At 41.4% G+C, this 22,387-nt stretch overlaps 1 protein-coding gene across 1 annotated transcript in view; it reads left to right on the top strand.

The window, feature by feature from the left end:
- Positions 1-22,387, top strand: part of si:ch211-288d18.1 (USP6 N-terminal-like protein) — a 112,480-nt gene that overhangs the window by 69,384 nt on the left and 20,709 nt on the right. Inside the window, exons 3-7 of the mRNA XM_060911935.1 lie at positions 5,720-5,805; positions 8,012-8,051; positions 14,784-14,864; positions 15,077-15,184; positions 20,600-20,709. Coding sequence (XP_060767918.1) covers positions 5,720-5,805; positions 8,012-8,051; positions 14,784-14,864; positions 15,077-15,184; positions 20,600-20,709 — 425 coding nt within the window. The remainder of the gene's footprint in view (positions 1-5,719; positions 5,806-8,011; positions 8,052-14,783; positions 14,865-15,076; positions 15,185-20,599; positions 20,710-22,387) is intronic.

Raw genomic sequence — 22,387 nt, 5'->3', positions numbered from 1 at the left:
CACTCACAGATGTGTAATATTGGATCATTTTCCTCAATAAATAAATGACCAAGTATAATATTTTTGTCTCATTTGTTTAACTGGGTTCCCTTTATCTACTTTTAGGACTTGTGTGAAAATCTGATGATGTTTTAGGTCATATTTATGCAGAAATATAGAAAATTCTAAAGGGTTCACAAACTTTCAAGCACCACTGTATTTAACATTTTATGGGCGTTTGAAACTTTTGGGTGACTCGTCACACCAAACACTACTCTTCATAAACTGCTAGGATGTTTTCACTGAAACTCACCCAGAAGACTCTAAAGTCATATTCCAACAAGAGTTGCTCACCATGTCATGGATGTGGCTACACAGGGGTCATATGCGATTTCACAAAAATCACTACTCCTCCCACAGGATTGATCAGATTTCAAACCCACACACAACCGTGGCCGCTATGAGCTACAGCCTCATTGAGGCGGTTTTTGTGTGCCTGATGGTTCTGTCAACCAGAATAATTTTGATTAATGTTTCTGTTTTCAGGATCTTGGACAATAATCCTCATTATTATTTTCATTATTGTGCTTTGACTCATGTTTAACTGCTTGTCATCATGCTCTGCTTGAGTCATTGCTGCCCAAACATGAGGATATTACTCACCACGTGTGCTCATTTATAGAGTTCAGCAGTGACCGCTTACTTTTTCAGCGGCCTTCGTCGCAGAAGCGAATTTCCCATTCATTTTATTCATAAACTTTCCAGCAAGTTCTTCAATAAAGAGTTTAAAGCACCAAACCAAACTGCTGTGAGATGACTCATGGCCTCATGGGAATGATTTCAAACCAAAAAGCAATTTGAAAAGGCAAGAGTACAAGACTGTGTATGTACTGCCTTTTACAAATGCAGTATGAATGATGCTATTGAATGCTCTCCCTCCACTTTTACATGCTTCCGTCCAACATTTGTTGTATATTTTTTTGCTAGACATATCTTAGAATACAGTTTTATACCTCACAGTATTTCTACCTGCTATCAGAGATATTATGTTCCATGTTCACAAAAAGATCTTTTCAGCAAAAGTGGTGACCCAGTCTTACAACGCAAGACGTTGTGATATTGATTTACATGCCACATATTTCCATGGTTACAGTTACCAGGCTCTAATTGGTGGGTTTTAGGTTGGGATTGTGAATAACGTAGTAGTGAAATGAGATTTCAGCAATTCAATGGTATTTTTCGACAAGCATAAACCTTTCAAGTGGCACAAGAGAAAAGTGTTTGCCTTAGGCCCACTTTACACAGGGACGGTCTGAAACAAAAACGCAAAAGTCCGTTTTCGTTCTCACTTTTTCGGCGTCTACATGACCGTTTTCAAGGAGGAAATCTGCGTCTATATGGTGACGCATAAATGTGTGGAATTCAATTGGATGTGCATGCCAGGCGGCTAGGTGGTGCTGTGAAAGACCTCCGCTATGTCTGCACGCATGCGCAACGTCTTCCGTCTTGTCTGATCTGCACCGTGAAAACTTTGACTGCTCTGGCTATGGTAAGTAAGAAAGTAAGTAAAAAAGTAAGAGCATACTATACCCACCTCTGTTCATTAATGGTATATGTGCAGATTCGGTATAGATGTTCAAAGGACTCCTGGACGTTTATTAAAGCTGCCAGAGCAGCTTGAAGGTCCGTTGGCTCGATGTAATCAGACATGCTCTTACTTTTTTACTTACTTTCTTACTTCCCGGGCTGGCATGTACAGTATATGACATATGTATGATGTAAACGCGTACCCGACGCGAGCAGATCCGAGCAGAGTTTCGCGTATTGGGTAGTTTAGACAGATATGCAACGGGGGCTGTTTTTAACTTATCCACTCTGGAAGGCGTTTTCAATTTTTTCCATTTTTCAGCCTCGGAAACGCCGTCCCCGTGTAGACGAAAGGCACTTCCGATAAAATATTTAGTCGTTTTTACCCGACAGCGTCCTCGTGTAAACGGGCCCTTATTGTCCTGAGATCATAAGTGTGGATCCCACTGATGCTACAGCCATCTATGGCCAGAAGTCCAAGAGAGCGAAACTGGCCGTGCACTCCAGTGGTGGCTGGTGGTCTTTGAAATAAGGGAAGCTCGGTTTTAGGTCTATGCAATAAAAATTTTCAATTATTTGTTATTCGTCAATTATTTGTCAATTTGTTGTTATTTACAGTATATGTGAATTCTGCCATGTTCTACTCTGATTCTGCCAAGTAAACTTAAGTGTTCCTTGCTTTTCTCATGCCTTTTGTATGCCCTGCCAAAGTTCGACAAATCTCTAAAACCCAGTTTCTGACCAAATAATACATCCCTGGGATGGTCTCATTAAGAGACAAGGCCAACAGGACATTCTCTTGGTCAAAACACTCCCAGTTAACCAGTTCACTTTGTCATACCGTACCAAGACAGCTGAAATGAGCGATTGTGTCTCCCTGACTTTTGAATTAAATCGATCTTGGGCATTGATCTACCCTGTTTAATTTTGAGCCTCTACTCAGAAGGAAGAGCATCAAATGTCTTCTCCAAAATCAGGTCAACAACATTAGCAATGTTTGCATTTTGCACAGCTAACAGCTCGCTGGCTAGATTTCCCCTTCATTGCCTGGCTTCAAATAAACAGCCTTTACTGAACTGAAACGAAAGCAAGTAACAAACTCGCAAACTCTGTATTTACAATTTTATTTACAGTATATACAAATGGAGATAGGAACTGTATATTGGTACAAAAAAAAAAAAAACTTAGAATGAGCAGGACCTAGTCTCATGACTTCACTTGCCAACACACCGCATGGACTGAGCTTGAATCCCTCTGATGCGACGTATAATTTTAAAACGCTGTCAGTCGCATGACATTCAAAAAAGATTTGCGAGTTCCTCCAATCATCATACAGAAGCCCAGCATCCAGTCCCAGCTTAGTGTCAACGTCTGTCCATAGACCCCCGGTGAAGCCAGGCGTCCGGAAATTTACATTTTAAAAGCATATTGTCTAATAAATGTCTAGCTTCGCTGCACTAAGATCAAAGCATAAACTACAGAGATGCTGGAGCATCAACGGGTCATGCTTCCACAGGCTTCTATGGGGAAAAGTCACGTTATCAGATTATAATGACCAGCGAGAAATAACTGCTGAACGAACTCTCCATAAAGCTGAGCACTTTCTAGCACAAAATATCGATTCGGAATAAGAGACTTAAGTCGTGTAAATACATGTTTAACAGATGAACTTGTTCATGACATTTTACAGGAAGCTGGGCTTCCCTTGTAGTCTTAGACCAATCGTCTCTGGTGCACTCAGTGTGGGAGGGATGACGTACTCTCTCCCCCTATCGATCACCATGACACTAGCTAGTCATGGGCATCTGTGAGCTCAGATTTTAGAAAGAGGTGGATAGTGCTTCCCTCTGAGTGTGTTACACCACCCTGTGATGCAGCATGAGCAGCAGTTTGAAAAGTTGTGGTTGGATGGATTCGTGATAGCCTTCTCCTTCCCCGCTAATAGCGGTAATGTGATGGCAAGAGCTGGGTAGGAAGTGGCCAAGATTAAACTGGGGAGAAAAATCAAAAGCTGAAATCAGACTGATTGATTTATGGCTTCTACTGGAACATACGCCATTGTTTAACAATCTTATAAGTCATGGTAAGCCATTTTAAAAACTTCTGTGTTTGCTTTCAGAACATCACTGTTGACCTCTGCTCGGTTTGCTTTGATATGATAGATTAGCACAACTTTGTCTCTCAGAGTATTGATATGCGAATCCATATCAACACTACAGTGCCGTGTCAGTCCCATGCATGCGTTTTTCCTGCTCTAACTCACCCAAGGCAGTGCAAAACCAGTTCAGTTACCGACTGATCAATAGCTTCTACAACCCCGATTCCAAAAAAGTTGGGACAAAGTACAAATTGTAAATAAAAACGGAATGCAATGATATGGAAGTTTCAAAATTCCATATTTTATTCAGAATAGAACATAGATGACATATCAAATGTTTAAACTGAGAAAATGTATCATTTAAAGAGAAGAATTAGGTGATTTTACATTTCATGACAACAACACATCTCACAAAAGTTGGGACAAGGCCATGTTTACCACTGTGAGACATCCCCTTTTCTCTTTACAACAGTCTGTAAACGTCTGGGGACTGAGGAGACAAGTTGCTCAAGTTTAGGGATAGGAATGTTAACCCATTCTTGTCTAATGTAGGATTCTAGTTGCTCAACTGTCTTAGGTCTTTTTTGTCGTATCTTCCGTTTTATGATGTGCCAAATGTTTTCTATGGGTGAAAGATCTGGACTGCAGGCTGGCCAGTTCAGTACCCAGACCCTTCTTCTACGCAGCCATGATGCTGTAATTGATGCAGTATGTGGTTTGGCATTGTCATGTTGGAAAATGCAAGGTCTTCCCTGAAAGAGACGTCGTCTGGATGGGAGCATATGTTGCTCTAGAACCTGGATATACCTTTCAGCATTGATGGTGTCTTTCCAGATGTGTAAGCTGCCCATGCCACACGCAGTAATGCAACCCCATACCATCAGAGATGCAGGCTTCTGAACTGAGCGCTGATAACAACTTGGGTCGTCCTTCTCCTCTTTAGTCCGAATGACACGGCGTCCCTGATTTCCATAAAGAACTTCAAATTTTGATTCGTCTGACCACAGAACAGTTTTCCACTTTGCCACAGTCCATTTTAAATGAGCCTTGGCCCAGAGAAGCCGTCTGCGCTTCTGGATCATGTTTAGATACGGCTTCTTCTTTGAACTATAGAGTTTTAGCTGGCAACGGCGGATGGCACGGTGAATTGTGTTCACAGATAATGTTCTCTGGAAATATTCCTGAGCCTATTTTGTGATTTTCAATACAGAAGCATGCCTGTATGTGATGCAGTGCCATCTAAGGGCCTGAAGATCACGGGCACCCAGTATAGTTTTCCGGCCTTGACCCTTACGCACAGAGATTCTTCCAGATTCTCTGAATCCTTTGATGATATTATGCACTGTAGATGATGATATGTTCAAACTCTCTGCAATTTTACACTGTCGAACTCCTTTCTGATATTGCTCCACTATTTGTCGGTGCAGAATTGGGGGGATTGGTGATCCTCTTCCCGTCTTTACTTCTGAGAGCCGCTGCCACTCCAAGATGCTCTTTTTATACCCAGTCATGTTAATGACCTATTGCCAATTGACCTAATGAGTTGCAATTTGGTCCTCCAGCTGTTCCTTTTTTTTACCTTTAACTTTTCCAGCCTCTTATTGCCCCTGTCCCAACTTTTTTGAGATGTGTTGCTGTCATGAAATTTCAAATGAGCCAATATTTGGCATGAAATTTCAAAATGTCTCACTTTTGACATTTGATATGTTGTCTATGTTCTATTGTGAATACAATATCAGTTTTTGAGATTTTGTAAATTATTGCATTCCATTTTTATTTACAATTTGTACTTTTGTCCCAACTTTTTTGGAATTAGGGTTGTAGTGCTCTGCTGTGAGACTAAATGCTCTGATTAAAATTTGTCTTTATTTCTTGTCCCTCACACACTCACAGGCTTATGTAATAATGTATTATCGCTGTGGTATGGTATGATCTAGTATAGTTATGGTATGACTTTGTAGTTGTCTGTGGTATTGCGTGATACAACTAACACTGTCAGCGTCCCAGTGTTTCTTAACCTTTGACACCATTATGACTTATACATGTGTGTTTCAGGGCAGGGAGGAGGGTGTTGAGATCGACCCTTGGGAAGATGCAGACTACAGCATTTACAAGGTCACGGATCGCTTCGGCTTCCTGCAGTAAGTCACCTAGTCAGCACTAAAACACATTTTGACTGAAACTGCTCTCAAGCAGCCTGGAGAATTTATCACAGCGTACTGTTTTCGCCTCTGCTGTAATATTAAGATTGTTAGGGTAAATGAAAACTTTGAGGCCATATTAAATGTTTTTTTGTGGTTTGTGGTGCATTTTGAAAAATTGTCGTGTTCAAACAGGAAAAAAAAAAGTAAAAGGTCACACAGAATACCTCGCACTTTATTTTTCTTTTAACATTAGATATTAGAATTGTAATACAGACTATTATTCTGAATGACAGTCTTGAGCATTCAGCTTTATCTCAAATCTCTAATATTTCCTATGAAAGCTAGACGGCCTTTCAAGTTCATAAAATCGGTGGAATTTAGTTCCGTCTGAAATTTGGAAATGTTTATTTCTGTAATATCTCGTAAAATATCAGGCCATTCTGTAGCTGGCAAGTTATTTAATCTGATGGGATTCCTGAGCAAATAATGTGCATGAAATCACTCACTTCGCGCAGTCAAGCAGACAGAGGAAGTCCGTGTGCGCATGCGCAGGTTTACCTTGACCGTGCACTGACGGTTACATCCAGGGTGCGATTTGTCATAAAACCAGAAGGGGGGATTTTTTTTTTTTTTAATCATGAAACGTCACAAAATTAAGGTAACAATAGGCTAACAGCTCAATAACATCCGATGATATCAAATGAATAACACTAAATGAAAACGAACACATCTTCCTATCTCTCTGACTAAATACACGAACACTAACACACAACAAAGTACGCATTGCTTGTCGCGTTGCTGTGATGTTTCTCTCCCTCCGGATTAAATGGACAGTGACTCGAAAATCACTGAAATACATGAATACTAAATGAACAGTTTGCTCTGATGGCGCAGTTCATGTGGCCTTTTCTGCTTTCCCGTCGGTGCGCTATCCGCCGCGTTTCGCCCTTCTTTAATCCACATTTCTGCGAATTTCTCAGCAGGGAAGGAATGCACGTCTGGCCCATTGACAGCGAGGAAAAGAAGGCTGTCAGTGTGGATACATTCATTCTGTTGCGCTCATCAATAAGGATGTGATTCATGGCGCTAAATCCACGTTCACACTCTGGATATTGTTATTATGTACAATGTATCTATTTGCTGGGGACGTTCGTGAACATCAAAGTTGCCACTTCGGGTCATTTTGAAAGTGAGTGCAATGTAGACCATAGAAAACTGTGTCACAACATGCCTGTCATGTCAACTTTTTTTTTTTTTTTTTTGGTTTGTTTGTTTTATTGACGGGGTTGTCCCCGAGGATTTTTTTTTTCAGCAGAGATAAAAACCAGAGGGGGGGATGATCCCCCCCCCATCCCCCCCAGCAAATCGCACCCAGGTTACATCATTCCGTTGCTAAACGAACAGCTGATCACATCGAGGTACTCGCTGACCGCCGATATTTATTAGTTTGGTCCTGCGTTTCCTTTCCTTCGCAACATAGCGTCTTTTCTTCTCGTGTTCCGTTATTGTAGTCGGTCTTTCACGTTTCATTCGCACACTCTTAGCTTGATGGTGCACAGGGAGCCCAAAATCAAATCTCTCTTATTAGAGGCAGGAGTGGAGCCTAAATTTTATATGTAATGTAGAGGCCTAGCTGTATCTGTACAAATTGTCAGTTTGGTTGGTATAAACCCGTATTAAGTCCACTGTAATACATGTATGTCGGTAACGAAGAAAAAAATACAGACTAAGTGAAGGAAAAAATAAGAAAAAGTGGAGAATACTTCTTTGACTTGATTTTTCAAGGGAAAAAAGTGGAGAATATTTTTCAGAACCCAGGGGAACGCTGCTTATTAGGCTTAGTTTATGTGGAGGGTTTACCGTGCAAATCGCTGCTAATGAGCTGTTACTATAGAAATGATAACGTATTCAAACAAGTGTGTAATTATAAATGTGCGATTTGAATTCGAGCTGCATTACTGTCAGAATGACCATTATAGAAAATGAATCAAGAGCTTCTGCTCAATCAGATACAAGAATTCAGCAGTGCTGTGGGAGAAGATGAAATAATATACGAATTAATAATTACTCTAAATTGAACAGTCTTCAGAGCTAATGTTATATAGACAGATAAACGAGTAGAACGTGCTATCATTATGGTGCAGCACATTAATGTGCATTACTTTAGGCATTATTTAGAAATTCTTTTTTTTTTTTTTTTCAGTGAGGAAGAGCTCCCCACTCCAACTCTTCTTGAAGAGAAGGTAAGAAAGAGACAAAACTGCACTGAAGAAACCCTGTTCTCAAAATGCAATTATGAACTGAACAACAGCTCAGAAACATCATGTGCATTCACAGACACGTGCAACCAAGGCCAGGAGGTCACACATTACCCTGATGATCTTTAGACGTGTGTGTGTGTGTGTGTGTGTGTGTGTGTGTGTGTGTGTGTGTGTGTGTGATTATGATGGCAGAAACAGCTGCTCGGTCTGGAGTTATGCTACCATGTGATACATTCCACGCATGCTGGGAGCTGATGTTTCTTCTCTGATCTGTGATTGTTTTTAATCTAAAGACCTAAGGGTTTTTTGAAGGTTTAAAATGGATATAAATCATGGAAGTATAAATAACCAAATAAACACTGAAATTGATTTAAAGCTAGACGGCCTTCCAATTTCATAAAATCGGTGAAATTTAGTTCCCTCTGAAATTTGATCATTGTGATACATGTTTATTTCTGTAATATCTAAAAAAATCAGGTCATTCTGTGGCTGGGAAGTTATTTAATTTGAGGGGATTCCTGAGGAAATAACGTGCATGAAATCGCTCGCTTCGCACAGTCAAGCAGACAGAGGAAGTCCGTGTGCGCATGCGCAGGTTTACCTTCTTCTTTTGGGTTTTACGGCAGCTGGCATCCTCAATGTTGCATTACTGCCATCTACAGGTTTACCTTTGACCGTGCACTGTCACTAAACGAACAGCTGATCACACCGAGGTGCTTGCTGACCACTGATTTTTATTAGTTTGGTCCTGTGTTTCCTTTCCTTCGCAACCTAACGTCTTTTCTTCTCACTTTCCGTTATTGTAGTCGGTCTTTCATGTTTCATTCGCACACTCGCGTCCTCCATTTTTCTCTCCTGTTTCAAATTTGTATCCCGCAATGCCTTGCATGAACGGGGAAAGCCCACCACATGATGCATGACGTAGTATCTTGAATTAGGTCATGGTGAAGCAGGAAAAAATAGCGGAGGATTTAAGGCCACGTGGCTCTAAATTGAACCTTTATTGAACTGACAAAATTACAAAAGTTTTTCAATAGTTTTACTGACCAACTTAACTGTATTTTATAAACATAAACGAAGTTAGAATTTGATGCCTGCAACACAAAGTTGAAATGGAGGCATTATTACCAGTGTATTACATCACACACATTTTAATCATATGGGAACTGAGGATACTAACTGTCCATTCTTGCTTGATACAAGACTTCAGCTGCTCAACAGTCCGTGGTCGCCGTTGTCTGATTTCTCCTCTTCATGATGCCACATTCGTTCTCAATAGGAGACAGATCTGGACTGGCAGCAGGCCAGTCAAACACATGCACTCTGTCTACGAAACCATGCTGTTGTAGCTCGTGCAGAATGAGGCCTGGCTTTGTCCTTCTCAAATAATCATGGACTTTCCGGGAAGAGACGTCATGTTGATGGCAACATATGTCTTTCTAAAATTCCAGTACATGCCTCCGCATCAATGGTACGTTCACACCCATGCCATGGGCACTGATTTCCCCCCCCCAATACCATCACAGATGGTTGTTTTTGCCCTTTTCTCTGATAACAAACTGGATGGTTGTGTTCACCTTTGGCGTAGAGAACTTGTCGTCCAGTTTTCCTGAAAACAAGCTGAAATGTGGACTCATCTGACCACAGCACATTTCCACTGTCTTTTGATCCATCTGAGATGAGTTCAGGCCCAGAGAAATCGGCAGCGTTTCTGCATAGAACTGATGAATGGCTTCCTCCTGGTGTAATACAGTTTCAGGTTGCATTTCCAGATGCAGCGGCAGACTGTGTTAAATGACAACAGTTTTCTGAAGTACTCCCAAGCCCATGTGGCTATATTTGTCACATTAGCATGACGGTTTCTCAGGCAGTGCCGCTTGAGGGTTCGAATGTCACGCACATTCAACAGTGGTTTCCAACCTTGCCCTTTTATGCACTGAGATGCCTCTGAATTCCCTGAATCTTTTCACAATATTATGTGCTGTAGATTTTGAAAGACACAAAATCTTGTGTGAAGAAATGTTCTTTTTGAATTGACGAACAATTCTCTCACAAATTTTGGCACAATGAAGTGAGCCATGACCCATTCCTCGTTTGCAAAGACTGAGCCTTTGGTGTTGCTCCTTTTGTACCCAATCATATTACCAGTTAACCTGCTTATTGTGGAATCTTCCAAAATGGAGTTACTTGAATATCCTATGAACTTTTCAGTCTTATTTTGCCTCCGTCCCAACTTTTTTGTGTATGTTTCAGGCATCAGATTCTAACTTTATATATTTCCAAAATACAATCAAGTTGGGGGCAGCACGGTGGTGTAGTGGTTAGCGCTGTCGCCTCACAGTAAGAAGGTCCGGGTTCGAGCCCCGTGGCCGGCGAGGGCCTTTCTGTGCGGAGTTTGCATGTTCTCCCCGTGTCCGCGTGGGTTTCCTCCGGGTGCTCCGGTTTCCCCCACAGTCCAAAGACATGCAGGTTAGGTTAACTGATGGCTCTAAATTGACCGTAGGTGTGAATGTGAGTGTGAATGGTTGTCTGTGTCTATGTATCAGCCCTGTGATGACCTGGCGACTTGTCCAGGGTGTACCCCGCCTTTCGCCCGTAGTCAGCTGGGATAGGCTCCAGCTTGCCTGTGACCCTGTAGAACAGGATAAAGCGGCTAGAGATGATGAGATGAAATGAGACAATTAAGTTGGTCAGTAAAACTATTGAAATTTTTTTCTTTGTACTTTTGTCAGTTAAATAACAGTTCACATAAATTAACAAATCACATATTTTTGTTTTTATTGCATTTTGGAAAATATCCCAACTTTTCTGGAAATGGGGTTAGTCATCATCATCATCATCTGCAGTCAGTCGATACGACTAAGACTGTTCTAGGCATTTGGCAGAGGTTTGATAAGTTTCCTCCAAGTAGGTCTGTCGTAGGCTCTCTCCTGCCATTGGTTGAGATCAGTGCCTCTCCATTTCATATTTCTCTTAGCAATATCTTTGAACCTTAATCTGGGTCTCCCTTGGTTACACTTTACTAAACAGAGCTGAGAGTATAAAAGCTGCCTTGGTAGTATGTTCTTATCCATCCTGTGCACATGCCCCATCCATCCAAGGTTTTTTCTTGATGAGAATATCAGCCATTGATGGTAGTCCTGCACGGCGGAGAATTTCCACGTTCGTAATCTTGTCCTTCCAGGATATGTTCATTATGGTTCTCAAATGCCTTATCATATAAGCATGGAGCTTTTTCACTTGGATGCGATATATGGTCCATGTTTCAGCGCCATACAGGAGGGAAGAAAGCACCACGGCTCGATAGACCTTGCACTTGACTTTGATAAACACATGCCGGTTTTTCCATAGCCTGTCCTGTAGTTTTCCAAATGCAGTACTTGCATTTTCCATCCTGTACCTGAGTTCGCTGTCTAGTCTGGCATTGTTGGAAATAGTGCTGCCTAAGTATTTGAAGTCTGTACACTGTATCAAGGGCTCCTGGTTGATAGTTATGGTTGTTGGCTCAGGAGCTGGGTTGAGGCACAGTTTTCTTGGTGTTGATCTTAAGGCTGAATTGGGAGTCGGCTTGGGTGAAACTATCCACTATTCTCTGAATGGTATCAGCACTATGTGCCACTACAGCACTATCATCTGCAAACAACAATTCTTGCACGAGGACCTGGGTTGTGCATGTTTTTGCTCTGAAATGGGCTACAATAAACAGATCAGCATCATGACGAGTTTGGATGTAGATACAGTGGTGCTTGAAAGTTTGTGAACCCTTTAGAATGTTCTATATTTCTGCATAAATATGACCTAAAACATCATCAGATTGTCACACAAGTCCTAAAAGTAGATAAAGAGAACCCAGTTAAACAAATGAGACAAAAATATTATACTTGGTCATTTATTTATTGAGGAAAATGATCCAATATTACATATCTGTGAGTGGCAAAAGTATGTGAACCTCTAGGATTAGCAGTTAATTTGAAGGTGAAATTAGAGTCAGGTGTTTTCAATCAATGGGATGACAATCAGGTGTGAGTGGGCACCCTGTTTTATTTAAAGAACAGGGATCTATCAAAGTCTGATCTTCACAATACATGTTTGTGGAAGTGTATCATGGCACGAACAAAGGAGATTTCTGAGGACCTCAGAAAAAGCGTTGTTGATGCTCATCAGGCTGGAAAAGGTTACAAAACCATCTCTAAAGAGTTTGGACTCCACCAATCCACAGTCAGACAGATTGTGTACAAATGGAGGAAATTCAAGACCATTGTTACCCTCCCCAGGAGTGGTCGACCAACAAAGATCACTCCAAGAGCAAGGCATGTAATAGTTGGCGAGGTCATAAAGGACCCCAAGCAACTGAAGGCCTCTCTCACGTTGGCTAATGTTAATGTTCATGAGTCCACCATCAGGAGAACACTGAACAACAATGGTGTGTATGACAGGGCTCACCCTCAAAGGCTACTTCTAACATTGCTGCTAGGTGGAGAGAGAACAGTGTTGGGGCAAACATGCAACCTTGCTTGACTCCGTTGGTGACTGCAATTTCCTTTGAGATGCGATTTCCTTGAGCCACATGAACTTGCATTCCGTCATGTAGTGCCTTCACCAAGTTGATAATTTTGGTGGGACATCCGTACTTTCCGAGTACTTTCCATAGGCCCTCCCGAGACACTGTGTCAAATGCCTTGGTGAAGTCAATAAATATGCCATACATCGGCATATTCTGCTCTATACACTTCTCTTGAGGTTAAATGGGGTTAGTAATAGCAACAATAATTACTATTAAATTAAACCTCTGCTTGTGTATAACTTTGGCATAGCACATTTAGCCCCTGATTTACAAAAGGTTTGTGTGTGAGAACATCCACTAAAAGGTTTGTAGGCTGATTTACTCACAGAGAGACCTGCATCTTTCAAAATCAGCAGAGTGGTATGTTGTCTGTTTTGTATGTTTGCTTGAATTAATATGCAGTCTGGGGAATTTCGAGCTGAAAATTAGAAAAATAAGGTCACAGCCAGTGCAAAAATATTGATTTAGCACATGCAATGTGATTTTATTAAGCCTGAAAGTCCCCTCAGCGATACATGGCGATTTGCATGTGCAAATCAGTACAACTGAAAGGCGAGTATTAAAATTGCAGATAATTATACATCACTGCAGCAAAGTTGGTTTCATGTTAGATATACGTTCTCACCATATATTTGCAATTCTGATGGCAACAACTTTTGAATCGATCCTGTGAAAAAGTGGGCATTTATATGTCCTTTGTGTTTTGTTTTTTTGTTTTTTTTATGTTCCTAGATATTCTTAGAGATTTGAACTTCCTGTAGCTAGGAAGAATGTATAGAACATACACAAACCTCATTATCTCATCTCATTATCTCTAGCCGCTTTATCCTGTTCTACAGGGTCGCAGGCAAGCTGGAGCCTATCCCAGCTGACTACGGGCGAAAGGCAGGGTACACCCTGGACAAGTCGCCAGGTCATCACAGGGCTGACACATAGACACAGACTACCATTCACACTCACATTCACACCTACGGTCAATTAATGGCCCTTTTCCACTACCCTTTTTCAGCTCGCTTCAGCTCACTTCAGCCCGACACGGCTCGCGTTTCGACTATCTCAAAACAGCACGACTCAGCTCGCTTCAGCCCTGCTCAGCCCCCAAAACTCGCACGGTTTTGGAGTGGGGCTGAAGCGAGCCAAACCGAGCTGAGTGAGGCTGGGGGCGTGAGCAGACACTCCCCTGTGCACTGATTGGTGAGGAGGAGTGTCCTCACATGCCCACACACGCCCCGCGAGCACGCTGGGATCTGTAAACACCGTAAACCCGGAAGAAGAAGAATTACGAGAATTTCTGAAGCCTTATGCGCCTCGCCTCATCTATACGCTCTTGCCAGTATCTGTTTTCGTTGTCGGTGACAACAAGCCACAGCACCAAGACCAGCAACACTAACGACTCCATGTCCTCCATGCTTATTGTTTACTATCCGGGTCGTGAGACTACCGCTTAAAAGATCACTGATGTCACTGTTTGCGCCGCTTAACGACATCATGTGACGTCCACTCACTTTCGCTAACTCCACCCAATGTGTCCACCCACTTCCAGCCAGCATGGTTCAGCGCGGGGGTAGTCGAAATGCAACTCCAATAGCCCCGCTCAGCTCGACTCAGCCCAACTCAGCACGGCACGGCTCAGCCCGACTCAGCCGCGTTTGTAGTGGAAAAGCGGCATTAGAGTCACCAGTTAACCTAACCTGCATGTCTTTGGACTGTGGGGGAAACCGGAGCACCCGGAGGAAACCCACGCGGAGAACATGCAAACTTCACACAGAAAGACCCTCGCCGGCCACGGGGCTCGAACCCGGACCTTCTTGCTGTGAGGCGACAGCGCTAACCACTACACCACCGTGCCACCCCCATACACAAACCTAATTTACATATTGTTTCTTCTTTGCACTTGACATCTTTCATGCAGTTTTTCCTTTGGACTCACCTTCAGCATACCCACTTTAGCGCACGCAATTTATTTCAGACCACATGCAAGGTCTCACATCTGTAATAAGAGATGAGATAAATGCCATGTCTATAATTCAATGTGGTGCAAGTTTGAAATAATTATACGTTTTAATAATAAACTGTGTTTTCGTAGCTTCTTTTAGCCTTGGTGTGTTGCTGCTGTTGCTTATTTACATCCTGCACTCTTACCCTCACAGCAAAAGCAGCTAGAGGTTGAACGCGTACAGAAATGGTTGAAGATGGTCAGAAAATGGGAGAAGTACAAAAACAGCGAGCGGGTGAGATCCAGCTCTGTTTTTTATTTATAGCTGAGACTAAAGTTAATGAACAAACTGCACATGTTAAAGACCACGGTCTAATGCAACTCTGTCAGTTTGCTGCACACACCAAGCGCGTTTTTATGAAGCTGAGCCTCCATAACTGTACTGCACACTAGTACTGGTGTAGATGATGATGATTTTCACACTGATGCACTGATTTTCTGGTGTAGATGATGAAGAGGGTGTACAAGGGGATTCCACTACAGCTGCGAGGTCAAGTCTGGAGCCTACTGCTGGACGTGGAGAAAGTTAAGAAAGAGAATGAAGGGAAATACGAGGTACACACACACACACACACACACACACACTCATTTGCATATACACACTTGTCTTGAGAATTGTATGCGTGTAATGAACACATCGGTTTTCAGACCTCAGACGTTCCTACTGACTCAAGTGCTACAGATTTACTGTTGTACAGGAGTTTTGTTCTCTGGGCAGAGTTTGCTGAACACTAGTTTGCGTCTCATTTATACGAGATCCACTCCATCACCTTAATTCAGTTTTTATTGTCTGATATTGCCTCTAGCGGGGAACAGTATCAGTTCCAGCACCACTGTCTAATAGTTTGTTTTAACCACATTGTTTCACCCTGAAACCCTTTTTGAATACTATACTCATAAATATCGGAATGGTATTCAAGGTCGATATAAAATAGATATGACATTATGAATTAATCAATCAGATGAAGAAGTGCACAAAAGAGATTGCAGGAGATGGCACGATCAAAGCAGATAATAAATATGGACCAAATTTTGATATCAAATCAAGTGTTGATTCTTATAATAAAACCTGTAACTTTACCTCCTGAAGGTTAGCTGTAACTGTAACAGGTGACTGCGTGGGCAGCTTATCCAGTATACGCTGTGTTATAGGCTTGTAGTCAATCATCATGACAATAAGCCTGATTATTCTATCCACATTCACTGGATATGAGCAATCTGATTGATTGGCTACTCTACTACTAGGCTATCAGCTCATATACCGTGAGTAGAGAAAAACAAAATGGCGGAGCGTGTTGCTGAACCCACCAAGGACGAAATAAAAACTACTCGAAAACAAAACCTTAAAAAAAGAAAAAAAGAAAATATGGAATAAAAGTATTTGATGGTAAGAATGTATCTTTTATTGTTCAAGAATTATTATTATCGCATTTTTCACAAATTGCTACTGTGATTTCACCGGTTTGTTTATATTCTAAGCAGAAATGATTTCGTCAGACATTTTGTATAAAGTTTTTATTTATCAAATTTGCAAAAAATGAAAATAAAAATGCTCTGTTTCTCAAAATCCAGTGAATGTGGATAGAATAAAACAGTTATTCCACTCAATCTCATCGTACATGGCTTATAGCCAACTCGGTGCTACGCACCTCATCGGCTGTCAGCTCATGTACGACTCGATTTCATGGAATAACTGTTAAATATAATCGCAGTATATCAAACTATTAGATGAATATTTACCTTCTCATTCGTGTATTTTCGTATCCTTCAAAACTGTATTTTTATTGTCCCATATAATAATACAAAGTTTATATCCCTGGCTTTTTCTGGTTTAAAACAAAGTGCTTGTCTTTGAGGGCAGTAGTATATGGAGTCACAGGAGTGCCATGAAAAAGAATAAATCTGGAAAAGAATAAGAAAATTAATGTAAAAAAAAAAGAAGAAAACAAATTAAAAAAATAAAAGAATAGGAAAATATATGCAGAGATAAAAATAAAAGAATAAGAAAATAAATACAAATAAAAGAATGTGATAAGAAGTAAAAACAAAAATAAAAAATAATCAGAAAATAAATGCAAAAATAAAAGAATAAGAAAATAAATGCTTTTCTTTAATGCTTTTGTTGTTTGCTTAAGTGGCCAAGCTGTCAATCAGATGGTTTAGGGCGGGCCTTTCTGCCCTGACAGAGCGGTCAGTTCCTGCACACATGAATCCTGCTTGGTGAATGCAGTAGCAGTTTGAATCGGGAAGGAAGGAGAGGATTTGCTTCCTCTAGGTATACACCATCCGTTATATGGTCTTATTCTTTTACAGTTTTAGTCTTTATTATGGCACAGGAAGGCCCGCCCAAAGCCAGTTGATTGATATATTGGCCAATCAAATGGAAAAGTAATCGGGGGAAAAAGAAAAAAACAAAAGGGAAACCCAATAGAGAATAGCAAAAGCAATAAAGAAAAGCATTTACTTATTCTTTTTTATTTTTATCTCTGCATTTATTTTCTTATTCTTTTTGTTTTTGCATTTATTTCCCTATTATATTATTTTTAATTTGTATTTATTTTCCTATTCTTTTTATTTTTATTCATTTTCTTATGCATTTATTTTTTTTTATTTCTGCATTTTTCATACTAATTTTATGTATTTTCTTATTCTTTTTGCAAAATTATTCTTTTTATGGCACTTCTGTGACTCCACAGTAGAACAAACGCAACTTAAAAACCAAGAGGGGGAAAAAAAACTTAACCTCCTAGGGCTTAGCAGTCACATGCGTGGACAGCACTTTTTAGAAATTCGGAACAAGAATCCACATATGTGGACATACTTTTTCTCTAAAAGTACATCTTATCAAAAGATGATGCTTAGTTTTTATTCTAATCAGGTTCTAATAAGCCCAAATAGCAAAGAGAAATAAAAAAAATGCATGTAAAAAAACAGCTTGGGCCTTAGGAGGTTAAATAAGAAAATCTCAGTCTCGGAGGCATGTACTGCACCTGCGTAAGACAAATCTGAAAACAAAGGACTCTTCCAGTGTAAATACTGTAGGCATCTTTTGACCTTAAGTCAACAACTCTGAATAAACCCCTAAACACTGCAGCTGTTTGCTCAGAGCAACAATACAGTCACATTTTAGGTTTTATAGTCATGATCTAAAAACAGACACAACAAAGCAAGAGATGAAAGAAAACGTATTCCCAAGACCATAATAAAGCCAGGAAACTGCCGCAAATGGAGCTGTAATTTGGTACAATTAATGAAGAAAGTACGAGCATTTAAACCATAGCTAATATACAGCAGTGGCCACATAGCAATTTATGTTTAAAGGAATATTAGCTCTGACGATCCGGAGAAATGTGAACTTTTTCAACTATCACTTCGCCAAACCCTTACTTCTGCTGTCGGCAACGATGATGACGATGCCATAAAATATTGGGAAGACCTTAAGGCAGCGATAATTTCCAGCTGCGAATTCCATTGGGTATAGGTCTCGGAAACAACAGAACTGGTTTGATGATAATGACCGGGCGATCACAGAGCTAATATCTGAAAAGAGGAAAGCTTTTACTGATTGGCAGCATGATTCCTTGAATGAGAGCAAAAGAAAAACCTATTGTACCTTTAGAGCTGAAGTCCAGAGGCGAATTCGTCGTTTAAAGGACAAGTGGTGGGCAAACAAGGCAAATGAGATTCAAAGCCTTGCTGACAAAGGAGACACCCACTGCTAATTTAATGCCATTAAGGCGATCTATGGCCCTAACACGTGTGGCGCAGTAGCAGTCAAGGATAGTAACGGGTCTCTCATGAAAGATGCTAAAAGCATTAACCGTCGCTGGATGGAACACTTCCGAGAGCTCCTGAACCGCGACTCCTCTGTCGATGAGACCGTTTATGACGAGATTCAGCAGCTACCTATAAACCAGGAGCTCGGGAGTGAACCCAGGCCCGCCGAGATACGAACCGCTATTGCACAGATGAAAAACGGCAAAGCTCCAGGCATCGATGGGATACCTGCTGAGATATTTAAGCACGGAGGGGTTGAGTTAGAACGCTGCATCTACAAGCTTATCCTTCTCATCTGGAAAAGAGAGGAACTACCATCAGACCTACGAGACACTGATATTGTCAAAGTCTTTAAGAAAGGAGACAAATCTGAATGCAGAAATTATCATGGCATCTCGCTGCTGGCCATCGTAGGCAAAATAATCTTTCGAGTCTTGTTGAACCGTCTCCAACCACATGCCGAAACGTTCCTTCCGGAGTCGCAGTGTGGCTTTCGTGCCTCCAGAGGTACCACTGATATGATCTTCACGGCTCGGCAACTTCAAGAAAAATGCCGCGAGCAGCACCAACCTCTTTTTATGGCCTTTATCAACCTATCTAAGGCTTTTGACTCTGTCAGCCGTGAAGCCCTGTGGAGGATCTTAGCCAAATACAGTTGTCCTGAGAAATTTATCACCATTCTCAAACTTCTCTATGATGGCATGGCATGGTTGCAAGAGTGCTTGACAACTGCTCCAATAGTGAACCTTTTGAAGTGCGAACCGGTGTTAAACAAGGTTGTGTGATTGCATCTACACTTCTCTCAATCTTTATATCAACAATCCTTCAGATAATGAAAGACGACCTTCCTGAAGGAGTAGCAATCACCTACCGACTAGACGGGGGCCTAGTCAATCTAAGAAGGCTGAAAGTAAAAACCAAGACCTGTACAACTTCCGTTATCGACCTCCAATACGCTGACGACAACTGCATCTGCGCCACGTCGCAGGAGAACCTCCAGGCTATTCTGAATAAAAAAGACCGAAATTCTTTTCCAACCTGCGCCAGGTCAAGCGAATGCCCACCCTTCCTTTAGATTCAATGAGTCTGTCTTGGGAAATGTTGAATCTTTTCCATATCTGGGCAGTTTCCTTTTTGTCAAAGCAAATATCGATGATGAGATCCAGCATCGCCTTCATGCCGCCAGTTATGCCTTTGGACGAATGCGCGAGAGGGTATTTGAGGAGAGAGGCATACAATCCGAAACCAAGGTGAAGATCTATAAAGCCATGGTACTACCATCCCTCCTCTATGGCTCGGAAACCTGAAGCACCTACAGGCGCCACTTAAAAACCCTTGAAAAGTACCATCAGCGCTGTCTGCGCCTCATTCTAGGCATTAGCTGGATGGAACGCCGAACGAAAAATAGAGTACTAGAGGAAGTCAACTGCAGAAGCATAGAGGCCATGGTAGTTCAAAACCAACTCTGCTGGACAGGGCATGTCGTCAGAATGGATGACACGCGCCTCCCCAAGCAAATTCTTTATGGCGAGCTCAGCTCTGGAGCAAGATCGATAGGAGGGCAGAGGAACCGTTTTAAAGACAATCTTAAGGCCTCTCTGAAAGCCTGTAACATCAGTGTAGACAACTGGGAAGAGCTTGCCTCGGATCGCCCGCGATGGAGAACAGCGACCCATGAGGGTGTTGCCTCCTTTGAACTTGCCAGACGACGCAGGCAAGAGGAGAAGCGCCAAAATCGTAAAGAGCGTGAAAGGGCAACTCCTCCAACCACTTCCTTATTCATCTGTTCAGTGTGCCAGCGACCTTACGCCTCCCGTATTGGCCTCATGAGCCACCGTAGGGTGCATAAGTAACCCAGTCCTACTAACTCTGTGGACACTCCTACTCGTATCGAGGGATTCCTGATGATGATGATGAATATACAGCAGTGGCCACATAGCAATTTATGTTTAAAGGAATATTAACTCTGGTGTGGGACACAAACAGTATGCATTAGCCATGTAACACTCCATTTGTGTAGATGCTAAACATTAGCCATGAAATACTTCATTTATACTCAACATGTTACACTCACACTAGCTAAATTAGTGTTTTTTTGGGTGTTGAGAAGAAACAAATAACATGCCAGGTATGAATATGTTACAAAGCTGTGTTTTATTTTGTAATGAAATAATGCATTATTTTATTCCACAGAGAATGATAGAACAAGCCAAGGTCTACTCCACAGAAATTAAACAGATTGATCTCGATGTGAACAGGACGTTCCGAAACCATATCATGTTCATGGATCGATTTGGAATAAAGTGAGTCCATCGTGCATGAATATCCTAAAATAAATCACATGATCATTTTGTCAAGTTCACAGGAATAACGGAGCTTAATGTGTCATTTAAAGGGGTACCAAATATAATATATACAGTTGCTGATGTGACAAAGTAACGTATTCTTAAGTATTCTATCAAATTTATATACTAGAAAACAACGAAATATCGTGGTAATTGTAAATATAATACTTTATACGCTGAACCGCACAAGAGTCGCCATTTTTAAAAGACCGTGACGTCAGCGCTACCCACTGCACTAGCGGAACTCTCCGAAATAGAGGAGATAAGCGTGTAATCATGGCGTCGGGCGCATCAAGTGAAAGCGACAGCTCTGTCGAATCATACGAAGAGATCCCGCAAGACACACTGCAAGCAGGCTATGGCTTAGAAGGGTACCAGTTTGAACCTAGAAGAGGTACTATGTAGTGGAAGTTCATTATGTCTAACTATTAAAGCTATTTTAAGTTCGTTTCTTAAGACAAGGATTTTTTAAGATGTTACCTTGTTGACAGTTTCGGCGAGAATCTTCCGCCTTCTTCAAAACAGTCACCAGATGTCGAGTGGTGACGTGCCTTATCAGCTGATGTTACGCTACGGAGGCGTGAACGTCCCGCCCAATTTGACAGGTAGTTCACGCCTCCTGCTGTCAGGTCGCTCCCCCAGGACATCTGGTGACCGTTTTGAAGAAGGCAGAAGATTCTCGCCGAAACTGTCAACAAGGGAACATCTTAAAAAATCTTTGTCTTAAGAAACGAACTTAAAATAGCTAGGAGAGGTACTCTCGACTCCGGTGATGAAATAAGAGAAGAAAGCTCGGATGAGACTGATGCTGACCATGGGCATGGCGAGCGTGGGGCAGAGCGTCTGCGTGCAGGTGACACGGCGTGGTGCTCGTGCGGAAAATGTAACGTGGAGTTGCTCACGAGTCCAGCAGAATTTATTTGCTGCAATGAGATAGGCGCCACCCGTGGACTTGCGAAATCGTCGCAAGAGGCAGAAACAGGTATTTCACACGTGCTATTCCCAACCTCAATGAGCCAACACAACTGGGCACATACATACGTCATGAGTGTTACGCAGAGAAAATGAATGTGCATTCTGATTGGATAAAATTAATATCATGGCGGGCTGTTCAAACTGCGGAAATAGTTTGCTCGAGCTACTTTCAAAACACTATAACTTTCCAACCTTAGAACAAAAAACTTTTGTAAGTCTTGAATAAGGTTCGTTAATGTGTGTTTTATTGTTATATTTACTCTATATATTGCCCTCTGTTCCCCTTTAAATAAGCATACTATACCCGAAACCCATTTTTTTTAGTCTAGGCTCTGTTCCCAGGAGCTTTCTGTTCCTGTGATGCAGTACTTCCCAAGTCCTCAAGTGTGTATTGATTGATTTAAAATCCCAAACTTTGGGAAACTGACTTGATTTTGTTGAAATTAGTGAATTTCTAGCTCGGTGTACTTGAGTATTTCACAGTGATGTAATGTTGTGACATACGGGATCTCAGAAACTGAAGCTAAGGGGGGGAAAAAGGTAACACAAAAAGACAAGACTTTGGAAAGAAGCTGTCCTGCCTGTGACGTTAACCAAACATGAAATATTCATAATAGCCTGTAGGTTTGTCAGGTTAAATTTAAATCACTGTACTACACTA

This window comes from Neoarius graeffei, chromosome 27 (genome assembly GCF_027579695.1).
Source record: "Neoarius graeffei isolate fNeoGra1 chromosome 27, fNeoGra1.pri, whole genome shotgun sequence".
In the NCBI taxonomy this organism is placed as follows: Eukaryota; Metazoa; Chordata; class Actinopteri; order Siluriformes; family Ariidae; genus Neoarius; species Neoarius graeffei.
The sequence above is the reverse complement of the archived record's forward strand: the minus strand, read 5'-3'. Positions and strand labels throughout refer to the sequence as shown.